The sequence below is a fragment of the Enhydra lutris genome, unplaced genomic scaffold (assembly GCF_002288905.1).
Source record: "Enhydra lutris kenyoni isolate GAN:26980312 unplaced genomic scaffold, ASM228890v2 scaffoldscaffold14, whole genome shotgun sequence".
In the NCBI taxonomy this organism is placed as follows: domain Eukaryota; kingdom Metazoa; phylum Chordata; class Mammalia; order Carnivora; family Mustelidae; genus Enhydra; species Enhydra lutris.
In genome coordinates, this window is record NW_019154098.1 from 50,510,534 (window position 1) to 50,526,427 (window position 15,894).

A 15,894-nucleotide genomic window follows, 5' to 3' on the forward strand; every position below is an offset into this window, starting at 1 on the left:
CATTCCTCTTATTCCATCTTTTCTCTGACATTTCTTATTTGACTCATAGGTTATTTAGAAGTTGCAGTTTAATTTGTAAGTATTTGGGAACTTTTCACATTTCTTTCAATTTCAGCATTTTTTACTATGTCAATTTCAGTATTTTTTTACTATGTGGCTCTCTAATTTTTGCTACTTGAAGTTAGCTTCTTGGGAGTGTAAATTCATGATTTTCATCAAGTTTGGCAAGCTTAGAGCTACTATCTAATATATAGGTTATATAGTTATATATACTTTATTTAGAATTCATATATATCACTCCTTTACTCTCCTTTTGTACTTCAATGTATGTTGGTGCAGTTAATGTGATCCACATTTCTGAGGCTGTTAATTTTCCTTCAATATTTTTTCTCTCTTCAGATTGTGTAATCTCCAAGTTCAGGTTCCTTCTACTGGTTCAAATGCACTGTAGAGACCCTAAAGTAAAATTTTATTAGAAAACATTTCTCTTTATTCTCTATTTGGTAAGCACTACTAACCCAGCTTCTTTTACTTTTAAAGCATGCTTTCAGTCTTTTGAACATATGGTGGTTGCCTTGAAGTCTTTTATCTAACATCTGGGCCCTCTTCCAAGTATTTTTCCTTGCCTGCTTTTGCTCTCTCTATGGGTTCCCCTTTTCTATTTCTTTACAGGTCTCTTTCTAGGTGAAAACCGGGCATTTTAAGGTATCTATTGTAGGCTTTTGCTGTTCTTATAGAGAATAAATTTTCTTGAAGAAATGTTTCTTCATTTGCTATATGCTCTTAGGATAATTTTCAGACTTTAAATGGGTGTTTTAAAATATTTTTTACAGGGCACCTGGGTGGCTGAATTGGTTAAGTGTCTGCCTTCAGCTCAGATCATGATCCTGGGGTCTTGGGACAGAGCTCCAAGTTGGGTTCCCCCCTCAGCAGGGAGTCCATTTCTCCCTCTGTCCTTCCCTCTGCTCTTGCAAATAAAATCTTAATAGATAAGTAGAAAATAAAATACTTTTTACCAGTTGTGGTTGTTTTGCTAGAAAACATGTCCACAGAGCTCCTTGAGTTACCATTCTAGAAGTGGAACTCACTCTGTTGATTTTTCAAGTATAATTGTGTTATTTTCTTAGTGGCTGTTGTAGGAATTACAATATGGATTTTATCAGTCATCTTTAGATTAGTATTAATCTAGCAAAATAAACAATATAGCCATTCCTCCCCCCAACTTAATGCTATTTTTGTCACACATATCCCACCTACATATGCTGTCAACTCAATATACTGTTACAATTATTGCTGTATATGATGCATTCTAATTAACAGAAAAAATATTTATACTGTCTCAGGAGAGCTTACCTACATATTTACTGTTCCCAATATTCATTTCCTCCAGTGAATTTGAGTTACTATCTGGAATCATTTTCTTTCAGCCTTAAGAATGTCAACATTTCTTTTAAGGTAGGTTGGCTGGCAATAAATTTTGTCCATTGCCTGGACATACATGTTTTGCTGGATGTATATATATATATATATTTTTTTTGATGTAGAATTCTTGGTTGATAATTCATTTTTCCTCCATACCTCAAGTATGTTACTCACTGCCTTCTGGCCTCTTTTTTTTTTTTTTTGGCCTTTATAATTTCTGATGAGAAGTCAACAGTTAACTACATTGTTCATTTACATGAATCATATTTTCTTGCTTTCACGAATTTCCCACGAGTTTGACTATTAAGTATCTAGGTGTGGTTCTCTTTGTATTTATCCTGGGCTTTACTGAAGTTCTTGGATCTATGGGTTAATCTTTTCATTACATTTAGGAAATTTTTGGCTATTATTTTTCCAATTTATGCCCTGCTCTCCCACCCCCACTGTGCATGTTGGTATGCTTGATGTTGTCCCATAGATTTCAATAAGAAGCTTGCCTCTCACGAAATGGTGCCCTCTCTTTTAGAAGCATTCACCTTTTTTCTGATTGTATTTAATTTTTAAAACTTAGTTCAGGGGTGCCTGGGTGGCTCAGTGGGTTAAGTGTCCGACTGTTGATTTCAGCTCAGGTCTTGATCTCAGGGTCATGAGTTCAAACCCCATGAGAAAAAGCAAACAAACAAAGAAAACCCCAAACAATTTAATTCAGTGGTTATTAGTTAAAAATGTGGTATTATATTCTTTCTTTTAGAAATAGTAATAGTACTTAGGGTTTTTGTTCTGCATACATACTAACATAAGAGAGGACAAAAATGAAAATAAGAATTCTTTCAAATACAGTGATTAGAATGGAAAATGAAGGTGGAACAGGAGTGTTCCTCTTGAGGAACAATGTTTATAAAACCTTACATGTAATCTTTAATGAAGTCATATGTATTATAAAAAAGGGGTCATTATGAGTGATCTGGAGATGGCTACATATGCTTTGTTAAGAATGCCATATCTTTTATCATACAGACTTCAAATACTTTTCAGCTACACTTATGAGCATTTAAAAAAAATGGAGCTATGTCAACTACAGGATGACCAATAAATATAATTAGTTCTTCATCAACACAATAGGGTAACAACAACGATGAAAATACTTGACCTCATATAGTCCAAATACTAACATTAATTTCCATTTACATATTTGAAGGCAAATGTGTAATTACCAAACAATGTATAGCACAGAAACAAGAAAGTGTTGTAAGTCTAGTTATTTTGATAGGTTTTTCTACACATAATTATCAACAATTTATTATAAAAACCTACATATACAATTAAAAAATACTTGATCAAAAGTCTTTTAAAATATAATCAGAATGAAATGTGTAGAAAGAGACATTTCAAAGTCATAGCAGTTACTACTATTACAATATTTAATCATTTTTACAATAGGTCTGCTGTTCCATTTCAATTAAATTCATTTCTTGGAACCATCACATTTCTTGCTGAATTTCAGTTAGAGCAAAAGCAAGTTGCCTAATTTTTTCTTCCATTGCTTTTTTGTTCTTGCATGTTTCTTGAAGAAGTTCACGCATTTCCTCTTCAACCTGATGAACCTAAATCAACATGTAAATTTTGCATTTAAATTTTTTAAAGAAAATATATTCTAAAAATGCATTCTGAAAGAAAAAGTCAAACTTTACTCTCATTAATTTTGTAACTTGTGGTATTCATTTAAAGCAAAGAGGTATATATAATGTAACTTGTTCAAATACTAATACTATATACAAAGTACTTACATTTATATTGTCTAGATCTCACAGGTTCTTGTGATGAGTACACAGTAATTTATCTTAACTGTATTTTAGAGCTTAGAAAATTTGTTCAAGGCTGTGCAGTTTCTCAGTAGCACATATGAACAGAAACTCAGTCTTCTGACTTATGTTATGTATGAATGAGGAGTCATGAGTTCAATTAAAACAGTTCCTCACAGACTTTTAAAACTGAAATAACCTCCCTTCCCATTTAATCTGGTCTACTGTATTTTTCTTTTCTTTTTTTTTTTTTTTTTTTAAGGTTGTATTTATTTATTTGATAGACCGAGATCACAAGTAGGCAGAGAGGCAGGCAGAGAGAGAGGGGGAAACAGGCTTCCTGCTGAGCAGAGAGCCCGATGTGGGGCTAGATCCCAGGACCCGGGATCATGACCTGAGCTGAAGGCAGAGGCTTTAACTCACTGAGCCACCCAGGCACCCCTGGTCTACTGTATTTCTAAAATTGCTGTTGGTTATCATCTCTTCCCAACCTACATTCTCCTAGGATTCTCTGTATTGTATACTATTAATTTCTGCTTGAAACTCTCTCTCCTATGACACAACATTCCTGATAGTGCTATCAATATGACCATTCCTTTTTATTTACTTCCCTCTTCTGAATCTCTAATACAGATTTCCTAATCTTTTTCCCTTAGAAAACGAATATTTCTCCTAATTTAAATTATCATCTTTATGTAATAATTTGTAATTTTTTTCACAGTTATCACATTTAAGCCCTGGTGCCATTTCTGTAACTCTCTAACATCCCTTTGATATTACACCATATTGGCACCAGAGGTCCAAAATCAAACTCAGTATTTTCCTTTCAGCTAAGGGCCTAATCTTATGCTTTATTTGGTATTACCTGATGCACCCTTGTTAACACTTGGTAGATTTTAAAGAAAACTTCTGAAACATCTGTTGACCTGAAATAAAATAAAGAACTACATTTTGAACAAGTTATACTTCCTTATTTATTGTCCTTATTTATTATTTCCAAAGACCTTGTTGCTTTTTTTTTTTTCCACATAGACTCCTGAGGGTAATGTCACCTAATCACACAACTGTCATTAAAATTTTATGGAGTTACTCTTTCTGTTTATGAACTCTTTCCCAGTTAGCTGATTTTCAATCTCTGTCTCACAGATATCTGTTTCTTACTGCCGCTTCAAAATCAAGGGAAAATGGAAATTTACAACTCTTCACTCACCTAGTGGATGTCAACAGAGGGATTATATCAAACTAAACAGGGGGTACCTGTTGCATTTTTAAAATACCTGGATCTAACCAGAGACAGGAAATGAAAGTCTCTGAGGGGGAAGCTCACGCATGTGTATTATTAAAAAGCTCTACAAGTGATTCTGATATCCAACTCTGATTTATCATCACCCTAAGTACCTCTGTCAATGATATTAAATGATATCTTGATATTAAATGATCTCATTCAAGACAATCAGTGACAGTCTTAAACCTTAATTAATAAAATGCTCTTTGGAAACTTTTTCCAAAATAGTGATGGATTATACTTTTTATTTATATAGTACCTTTAAATTTGCAGAATCAATGTATTTCTGCTTTTCACTTGCCAGTTGTATTATTTCAGCATGATGAGCTTCAACAATTGCATCAACTTGTTTTTTAAAGGCATCATCCATACTATGAAGCTTTTCCACCGCATCCCTTAAAAATAAAACAAAAACCATATTATCTTTGTGTGTAAAAATTAGCATTTTTTTCTCTTCTTGGATGGCAAAATTCATATTTTAATGGAAGTATAACTCCATTAAGTAGCAAAGGGCTATCTTGGGTAACTAAAGATATAAGTGGTTCATCATCCAGCGGCATCTGTTAGTAACACAACAGGGTAGGGTAACATCAAGGAAAACTTGTTACACTTTTACCCTCTAAAAGTTAGAGTACTCTGGTTCTCATTTATTTTGAGTCTAAGGATCTGAATTTTAAGCACATTCGCGGATGACTATTATCAATCTTTTTTTTCCCCATGTGTTTGTAGTATAACTTGAGAGGTATATACTATGGGAAGATTTGAGTCTATGCATATGTATTATATGTCTGACTTCTTTATGCTAATGCTTAATAGATAATACTCTATATTAATAAACACATTAAATAGCATTCACAAAATTTTAGTGCTAAGAGTTTCTTAGAGGCAAAACCCAAATTCCTTTATATTAAATATGAATATAAGAAAGTTAAGTCCATAATGAACACATTTTCTGCTTTTGGTATAGTCCATAGTAATAATGGATTGAAATTAGGTCCATGAATCAAGTCTTTTTTATTCCCAGTTGCAACACTTATTAGCCATATGACTTAAAAGCAAGTCACAAGCTCTGCATTTAAGTTTTTCAAGTAACTGTAAAACAGGATAATTCTACTCTTCTTCCAACCTCACAGAACTGTTGCTGGGTTCAAATTAAGATATAAGAGAAAAATTCAATTTATATGTTTTAAAAGGCTATATAAATAAAATGTTTTTGTTAAAATTCTATTATGTCAAAAATCATATATACATATACACCAATCCTAGTCATGAAAGCATTAATGTATAAAATCAGGTCTTTATTGTTTTGTGAATAACATAATAATGTAATGTAAGAGATTCTGAAAACTATCAGGCTTTATGATTTATATTAAAGTTTAGAAACTGCTATTTATAGGAAATGCTATTTCTTTTAGGATTGAAAATACTCCAAATTGTGACAGGCAAGAGAGAAAATTACAATAGGTTTCAAGCCAAGGTCCTTGAATTAGCACAGTTGAAAGCAAAGAGGAATAGGTACACGTAACTGTATTATCAATTAAAACTTTCTATAGAATATAATATTTTTCCACAGCAATTACTGTGTGTCAGGCACTAAGTACTAATTAACTCATATAAGCCATATATATATATACACATAAATATACATATACACAAAATTTAAACCTCACATCAAACATTTGAGGTAGGAACTATTATCTACATTTTATAGATAGAATGGAAGTAAAGTACTTGGCAAATAACTAAGTCCAACACATGTTTAACCCTTTCCTCTGTCCTTCTTTTTACATTATCTCACCCATTCCAATTCAGTGTTTATGTTTAAAGATCTCCCACATACTCTAGGACTCAGTGCTTACTTTTGTAGTTCAACACTTTTGTCTCTTTCTGCTTTAAGTTTCCTTTCCTTGTTTTCAAATTTTTCTTTCACTTCTTTTACTTGCATTTCAAGATGACTTAGAAGCTCTCCTTTATCATGCCATTTCTGATTAAGTGTACTAATACAAAAAGAAACAATTTAAAAAATAAAACTGGTTATATGAAATTATTTAGCTACATTTTATTTCTCAACAGGAAATACCAGATACCTGTAAGCTTTTCTAATTTCTTCAAGTTCTAATTCCTTTACTTTCAACTGTTGTTTTAGTTTTTCTTTTCTTTCATTGTGTCTTTCCAGTTTTTCAATTATGTCATCCAGTTGTGAAGATTTCTCATCAAGTTGTTCTTGAGTACATCTTTGTATTTCAGTGATCTTTTCTTGTAATATTTTGATTTGTTCTTCTCTTTCTTGTACACACTTGAAGAAAAAAAAATCAGCACTTTACTTTTATTAACCCTAAATGTCTCACTTTGTAATTAATTAGATATGGTTTAAAATTCTTCTCAAAACTACAAATTAAAAAAATAAATTAAGAGACACCTGGGTGGCTCAATGAATGCATCCCCCTTCAGCTCAGGTCACAATACCAGGGGTCCTGGGATTCTGGGATCAAGCCCTGTGTTGGGATTCCCTGCTCAGCGGGGAGCCTGCTTCTCCTTCTGCCTCTGCCCCTTCCCCCTGCCTGTGCTCTTTCTTTCTCTACTAAGTAAATAAAATCTTAAAAAAAAATAAATAAATTGAATGTTTATTGAGTGTTTTTGAAGAGATTTATAGGACATACGCTTAAGGCAGATGCTTAACCCACTGAGCCACCCAGGTGCCCCTCAGGACGTTTTTAAATCATTATCAGTAAGAAACATCATTACTACTTTAAGTGTTATTAAGAAAAATAAAAATTTTTATTCCTTTCACATTTTTTATTTCAGTAAATTAGGCAATTATCAATCAAAGAGAGAGAGAAGGAAAAGAAAGCAGCACAATAAAAATTTCAATTACCACAATTTCACATTTGAAAAGATTTCATGACAGAAACAGAAAAAAACTCTTGAGTGGATGACTGATACAGCAAAGACTGATATTCACAGTATATGTCATGGCACAAATTAAACTGCTATTTCTACTGTGCTAAACAGAAGTGTTTTCTGCATCAGGATGAGCAAATACTTTACTTCAAAATAAAGTACAGTTTTATCACTATTAAAATGCCACATTAAAAACAGGTTTTATGGGCGCTTGGGTGGCTCAGTGGTTTAATAAGCCTCTGCCTTTGGCTCAGGTCAAGATCCCAGGGTCCTTGGATCGAGTCCTGCATTGGGCTCTCTGCTCAGCAGAGAGCCTGCTTCTCCCCCTCTCTGCCTACTTGTGATTTCTCTTTCTATGTGCCAAATAAATAAAATCTAAAAAACAAACAAAAAAAAAACAGGTTTTATACCTCTCAAAACATTTTTTATTCTATCTTCTATGCCATGAGCCAGACTTTATCCTGTATTTACATACTAAAAATCAGACGATAATGAAAGATCAAAACCACCATAGGTACTGCTAGAAGTGTGCAGGTACTAGGCCTCATATAAGTTATTTACTCCAGTGAACATTTATTTGCTTTATGTGGGCATGCCTGGATGTCTGGGATAGCTCTGTTATATACCGTCTACTGATACTAGTCTCTGTGAGTGAGAAAAAGATGAAATTGGTAGTTCTGAAACAGGGTAGTTTTTAACCCCGTTTCCTCTGGCCCACCTTGCCCTTTTTCCTTCTGGGAAGATGGAGGCAAACAAACAAATACTGGAAAAGGGTAACTTAAGTATGTATTCATACGTATTAGAAGGAGGTGGTTTAATTCCTCAGTGTGTTACATATCTAAAAACTCTAAGTGAAGATGTCGGGTAGTCTTGTAGTCTTGACCAACATCTTCATAAAAGTCATGAATTGTTTATTTTCTCCCTGTGACTCTCTGAAACACCTAATGAGCAGAAGAGTCTTATGAAATAATCCTATTAATAAAAAAGAATAAACATTGCATCATTAGAGAGTACTGTAAGCCATATATATTGAAAAATACCAAAATAATATATGAGGAGGAAAAAGAATTTAAAAAAATTTCTGCTTCTGATTTCCATAATCAGAAGCTAACTACAGAATCTATTTAAATTATCAAACCCCAAACTGAAAACATCAAACATCTTTATCATGTTCATTTGCTTCTTGCAGACTTGTTTTGTCTGTTTTGTCAGACTTTGTTTTGCAGACTTGTCTTTCTACATAAACTTTCAATCTGAATCCTTGGTTTCCTATGATTTGGGGCTAGAAACAAGTCTGAGAAACAATATTATCAATAACAAACTTTAAAAGACCCAGAGAATTTCTATTTTATGAACAATTCTAATTTAACAATGAATTAAGGTCATTATCCATTTTAGGTATTAGCGATGATGAATTTGCTGCTGAAAGAAATTAGGCCAAACTGTCGCTCTATGCTGTATGATTAGTGGGAAGGCACCATTAATACTCTTATCTTTGAGGCTGATGCAATGTTGTTTAGAATAAATGTAGTAAATTGTGGGGAAAAAAATGACGGGCTGAACTTTTTAAAAAAAAAAAACCAAAAACCTAAAATCAAAACTCTTCTGTGTTTCAGATCAATTGTTATCATTCATGACTAGTCATTTCCTTCCTGCTCAGAGATTGACAATAAGGCAGCAGTCTTCCATGGAAGTAGCTTTGTCAGTAACAATGTATTATACCCAGAGCATCATCTGTTTTACCTTGTGAAATTTAAAAGCAAATCACGAGTCTCTGTGTTTCGTATTTAGCTTAACTCAAAGGAAAATATGCTTGGCTAGATTTTTAAAACAAGAAAAAAGGTTTACTGCTAAAAAATTTCAGTGATTTTTCCCTACTGCTTGGCATATATGACATATATATTTGAATTTTTGGATACACTGTAAATAAATTTCCATGGAGGGAATACCGATGTAATTGTTTAGGGTGGTATAGTTCAGGCATTCATAGCCTAAATCTAACTATGGATATAGCAACATGGTGATAAATCTTGATTTTCTGTACTTGATAAAGTTCCCAAGGAATTTTTTAAAAAATGACCAAGAAAAAGAAAAAGAAATCTTAGGCAGTTATAGCCACTCTGAAGAATGAGTTCTTTAATGGGTGATAATCTCATTTAGAAGATTCTTAACTCTTTTCTCCATTTTTATACTTTAAGAGACAATCTCTTGAAGAAAATTTTGGAGATCAAAATTTGATTCAGTGCTCAAGATAAGAAATCCTGTTAGTATCTCTCTTAAGAAAGGTAATATTGAAGAAGAGGGTAAAAACATGGTCTCCCCTGGGAAACATCTTTTACAAACAATTTATATTTTTAAATATAGAATAGTTCGTTTTGTCATAATTCTGAGATGTGATTTAGCAATACTGGAACATCCTAAACAATGCTCTTAAAGGATATTTTGAAGATATAAAACATGAATTTTCTTAAGATTCCCAACCCTTTATTGACACTAATTCTAGTTATTTCACAGGCCATAATAACATCATCCCATAAAATTTTGAGGTAAAAGTAATTTAAAATTAATAAATAAAAGCCATACAGTCCTTTTTAAAGGCAAAGGACATATATCATACAAGGAAACACATGACAATCTGTCCAAATTAAACAACGGTTTGGATTCATTGAGATATTTATTTGATAATTTGACTCACTAATTTATAAATCTGCCACATGTTCTTTTCCCAAAATAAAGTATCAAACTTACGGTTTTTAATTTCGTAATGGTTTCGGTTTGGTCTTCTATGATTTTGCACTTAATTCTTAATGCGTCATTATCACATTCATTTGCCTTTCTCAGAGACTCATTCTCTCTATATAAGCTTTCAATCTGAGCCTCTAATTTCCCACGATCTAAGGCTAGAGTTGATCCTGAGAAATAAACATCATCAGTAACAAACTTTAAGAGACCTTGGAAGACTTGTATTTTATGAGCATCTAATCTAACAATGTGTAATACGGTAAATAAAAACTGTAAAAAAACCCCAAAATATATAAAGTATAATAGAAAGGAAAGGGGAAGACAACCAAAAGGTCTTTTAAACACCTGTGGCTATTTGGAAAACCTAAAACTACAAATCAAGAACAAGTAACTCAGCCATGTAATATTTAATTGGTCAAGTTTTGGCATTCAAACAAAAAAATCATATTCAAGATTCTTATATGGAATGGACAAATGAGCAATTCTCCATCAAAACCAACATCTACCTATTTGTAATTTGTAAAGTTGTCCATCTACAAATGCCGAATAATAGTGTCTAGCTCTTGCTTTATAGTGACAGGAAAAGAAAGGAGACTAAGAGTAAACTTACCTAAACCTAAGGTGGTTTTCATTCATACACTATCTCACATTTTTCCATTCATAACACAGTAAGTGTTACCAACATTTTTAGAAAAAAACTGAATACTGCACACTATACAAATAATTTAAAAGCACTAAGAAAGAATTATTTCAGTGACTTAGTTAGCTGTAGCACTGTAAAGGTATACCTGTCCAGAAAAGTAACCAAATTATATTGGGAAGTAAACCAACAACAACAACAACAACAAAATGAGAGCTGTAACTTCCTAACTAGTGTAATAAACTGGCATCTTAGGAGACATTCCATTTGGTGGTTTGGCTGGCAAATGTCTACTTATCCTTCCATATAAAGTGTCACTTTCTTTTTTGGTGTGTCTTAGGCAGAGTTAATAAGCCCTTCCTTTTCTCAATACTCAGATCTGCTGGTTTAGAAGAATGGGCTATTTTCACTTTGAAAATCTGAAAATTTTACCCTGTTGTGCCAACTCATGTCCCCATACTTTTCTTTCTGTCCTTAAACCATAAATTAGTGATTCCTTGGCGGCTAGCTCAGAAATAAGCTGGACTTTTTCATGCTTGAGAAGTTCTATTTGAATACTCTTCTGCTTGTCATCTTCAATCAAGATTTCAAGGGTGTTGATTTGATTCTGTACATCCCCAGAAACATTGAGGGGGGGAAAAAAAGCAAAGTAATTATTACATTTAAGTGCTTATTTTTTACTTTTTGCATTTTATGAGAAAAGATGTTATTTAAGCAGATATATAGTAAATGCTCCTACATTTTGCATCAGAAAAAGTTTTAATTTTACTAAAAACAATTATAGGTCATGAAATAAAGTTAAAATTTAAGAGCTTATCCCTTTAAAAACCCTGAATTTTATTTTAGTATCAGTTAAAAGAGTAACCATGCATGGAATACTCAAAAATTTTCACCAGCATTTATATCAATAATCTAAAGGACACTTTTAGGAATTAAGTTCTCTTGGGCAAAATACCACTAATGTTTGAAATTGAGAAAACAGCACTAAAACATAAAAATTATTACAGCTAGGTATATCTAAAAACCACTACTATCACCACAAAATTATCAGCAATTCGCATGGTGTTTCCAAACTCAGGATACCATCTGAGTATCACCATCATAATTTTTGCTGTATCACTATACTGGCACCTATTTACCTAGGACATTTCTTAAATTCACTTATTTTACTTAAATATTATTTTAGTGTAAGCAATACCATCTGTGAAATCATGGTTTAATCTACTTCTATTACTTTTCTCATACACCTCAAATAAATATAATTAGCATTATTTAAAAGCTTATAATCGTATTACTTTCTAAAATTATTATAAATAAAAATTAAATTGAGACTATGAAATAAAAAATTAAAAAGGAAATAAAATGTTACAGTGTTTTACCTGTAAATTTGCTGCTGTTTCCTGTTTTAATTTCGAAACTTCTGCAAGTTTTGTTTTTTGCTCCTTCACCATACAGGTCAGATCTTTAATTAAAGAGGAAGATTCATTTTCTTTTCGTTGGGCCCAAACAAGAGCATGCTTGCTCTTTGCTAACTCAGTTGCAACATTTTCAAAACCATCTTTAACCTATATTTCAAAATTGCATTATAAATAGCAGTTCTCCAAATAAATAGAAACTATCTGTTTCTATGGCTGTGTTCTAATAAAACTTTATTTACAAAAATAGGTCCTGGGCTTTAGTTTGCCAATCCCTGCTCTATAGTTATAGAAGAATTCAGGCTGCCCAATTCCTATTCTAGTGCTCTCTTTACTTAACCATTTATAATCTCACTTAGTTTTTGCAACAGCACTGAAGAGTAGCTATTATTTATGTGAAGAAACTAAGGTGCTAATAATTTTAAGTAATTTGCTTAAAATCATAAACTAATGTGTAAATAGAGCTAGAATTCTAAAATATCTCATCCAACCATATCTTGCTGTTTCTGTTTTCAATAAAAAGCTAGATTCCAGTTCTTACATCTTGAAATCTTCTGGCTTCAACAGTTAGAGCAATACGGAATTCATTTTCTAAATCCATATATTGTTGGTTTAATGTATCAATTTTTTCTTGGTATTCTTTTATATCCTGCTCATGCTTTCTTTCTTCTTTAGCTACTTCTTTAGCTAAGGCTTCCTGGAACTCAGCATCACTGAAAAACTCCCTTGTTTCAAGTTCTTTCCTGGAATGCAAAACAAATAAAAATCACAGGATACTTATTCACCTGAAAACAAAGAAAAACTTTCAAGGTTTTTAAATAGTTGTGAATATAGTCTATATTCTCTATTGTTAATTTATTTATTACTATTTTTTTCTATTGTTAATTTAAAATCAGTTCCTCACTTTGGAGCAGAGAAACTGGCACAGGATAGTAGAGGAAGGAGATATGAGTATTATTTGATTGTATATTCAGCGGTGATGGGGATAAAAGGAGTGTGCCATTTCTACACTGAGATAGTCCAGAGTCATTATATGACTTCTAAAATTCTTTAGGTGCATTTGGAGAGGTGAAGTTCTCCTGCACTATATCCTCTACTTTGGCTGAATCTTTGACATACAACTAATACAGTCTGACCATTACTGGTGGTTGGTTAACAGAAAAAAAAAAATCAGTTGAAGTGTGAAATTATTTACCAATCTTCTGATACACAGGGTAAGGTTTTTGCTTTTGTTTTTTTTAAATTTAAATGTGAGTTCATTCTTTAGAGTTCTCCACTATTTTTCCTGAGTAAGTCAAACCCATAATACAAAATCCATTATTTCTAGTTTATATTTTTTTAAACTAGGACAAAAAGTTAAAAGATATTTCTAAAGGAAACTAAGTGCAAAATTTTAGATTTTTACAATTATCTCCCCCAATCTTTTATAGTCGTTCTGCCCCTGCATATGATGACAATTTTCCCCAGCACATCAAAATTTAATTTATACATTAAAAATCTCATTTATGTAAGGTCAAAAACAAAACAGGTTTGGGAACAAACAGAATTAACCCATGGCAAATACACAGTTCACTGGTAGGGCAGTAAGCGTAGATAACCAGCTGCAAGTATTCAAATTATTGTGGATTCCACAGAACAGGGCCGGCACACTACAACTAATGGACCAAATCTGACCTGAGACTCTTTTTTGGGAAATAAACTTTTATTGGAACACAGCCATGCCCATTCATTTACATATTCCCGATGGCTACTTGTTTTACTACACAAATATAGTTTGGTATGGCCTGAAAAGTCTGAAATATTTTTCAGACTTTTTAATCTGGCCCTTCACAGAAAAAGTTCGTTGACTCCTGCACTTTAGAGGAAAAAAGACTACTAATTAATTTAATAGGCAGTTACTTGAAGGTCAATTAGAACAGTTTTCTCTGTATTACAATGACCAACTTTTGGTTGTGTTTGGAAAAATACAAAATAAGCTTCATTGTTATAAGCTCTTACCTCCATAAAGCCACATACTTGTTTTTAAGCTACTAGTTCTTAATGTAATACTGATTTTAATGCATACATAAACATGTTATTTTTCACAAACCAGTTGTTAGATTTCACCACTGATCAATCAGTCTAGTTTTAGGTAAGGGAGTAGGGTAGGGAGGGACCAAGAAACTTTTCTTTTTCTATTTTTAAATGTCATTACTTGGGGTGCCTGGATGGCTCAGTCAGTTAAGCATCTGCCTTCGGCTCAAGTCATGATCCCAGGGTCCTGGGACTGAGTCCCACCTCTGGCTCCCTGCTTAGTGGGGAGTCTGCTTCTCTCTCTGCCCCTCCCCCTACTTAGGTGCTTTTGCATGCAGATACACACACACACTCTCTCTCTCTCTAATAAATAAAAATAAGATCTTAAAAAAAAAAGTCATCATTTTCCTGATATATTTTTCATTTACCTATGTTCTTGTTCTTTCAATGCAAGAAGTTCATGAAGTTGCTGTACTTGTTCCTTTTCTTGATGAAGAGAAGTTCTAAGTAAGTTTATTTCGGTATCAGCTGCGGCAGCTTTGAGCTCCACCTCTTGGATTAGTCGCATCTAAGTAAATATACACCATTACAGTATTTAGATAATACTCTCTCTGCTTCTTCTATTTTAATGCCAGTTCTCCAAAGAAAAGTGCCTTTTCAATAATAGGAACTGGTGACTAAGCTGATTTTGAAAATTCATTAAATTAATGATGTTACGGTCACATAAAGTATAGCCTTAGAAGCATCAAATACACTAGCATTATCTATAGCTTAATTACATCATAGATCTCAATAATTTTCATTCGGAAAGTATGAAAATGCAATCTTCAGGCTCCCCAAAGACTTTTAAAACCTGGCTCTCAGAATATAAGCCTAACAACCCACACTATTTCCACCAACTATTCTTATAATTGCTTTGTGAGGGCTAGTCAGAAATAATTCCAAGCGGGGAGGTGGAGGGGTGGGTAGGAGGCGGCATGGTGTGTGTGCGTCTGTCGGTCCTGGCTGGCTCAGTTGGTACATACAGCACGCGACTCTTGATTCTAGGGTTGTAAATTTGAGCCCCATGTTGGATGTACAGACCACTCAAAAATAAAATCTTCAAAAAGAAAAAAAAATCCACAGGAATTGTTATGTTTACATTAATTTTTGCATATATACTAATCTTTTAAGTTTACTCTGTAACAATATAACTTGTTTCAAGATACAACTATGAATTTGTGTTAACTCATATGACTAATAGATTAAAAGGGAGAAGTACCTGTGCCACTTGCTGTTGCCCTTTTTGTCTCTCCATTTTTTCTAATGCTTTTTCCAGAGTTCTTAAGTGTCTAATGTGATCCTCTTGTTGATCTCTTGCTTTAATTAACTCAATAGTTAGTTTTTTAATTTCATTTTGAAGTTTGTGAACCATAACTTCGAGCTGTATTTTGGAATTTCTCTCTTTAAAAATAATTTCCCTTAGCCTAAAGGAGAAATCAAATGTGACTTTAAGTATGTATTATACATACAAAAGGATAAAAATGTAGTTAATATTAAAGGGCTTAAGAGCAAAGAAGATGGATTAAGATAAAGCCTGTGCCTTCAAGGAGTCCAACACCTAGGAGAGGGAACAGACATGGATAGAGTTATAAAGCTGTAAGAGAGAAATGATATATAGATGACTGAAAGTCA

The 15,894-nt window shown here is 32.9% G+C and overlaps 1 protein-coding gene across 1 annotated transcript in view; it reads right to left on the reverse strand.

Annotated features, from left to right (window-relative positions):
• Positions 1–2,064: 2,064 nt before the first annotated feature.
• The window catches only part of LOC111146657 (leucine rich repeat and coiled-coil centrosomal protein 1), a 36,236-nt gene continuing 22,406 nt past the window's right edge, over positions 2,065–15,894 (reverse strand). The window contains 10 exon segments of the mRNA XM_022502302.1: positions 2,065–3,026; positions 4,769–4,904; positions 6,369–6,506; positions 6,597–6,805; positions 10,159–10,322; positions 11,225–11,399; positions 12,172–12,357; positions 12,749–12,950; positions 14,649–14,788; positions 15,482–15,686. Of these exon segments, the coding sequence (XP_022358010.1) occupies positions 2,904–3,026; positions 4,769–4,904; positions 6,369–6,506; positions 6,597–6,805; positions 10,159–10,322; positions 11,225–11,399; positions 12,172–12,357; positions 12,749–12,950; positions 14,649–14,788; positions 15,482–15,686 (1,678 nt within the window). The 3' untranslated portion in view covers positions 2,065–2,903.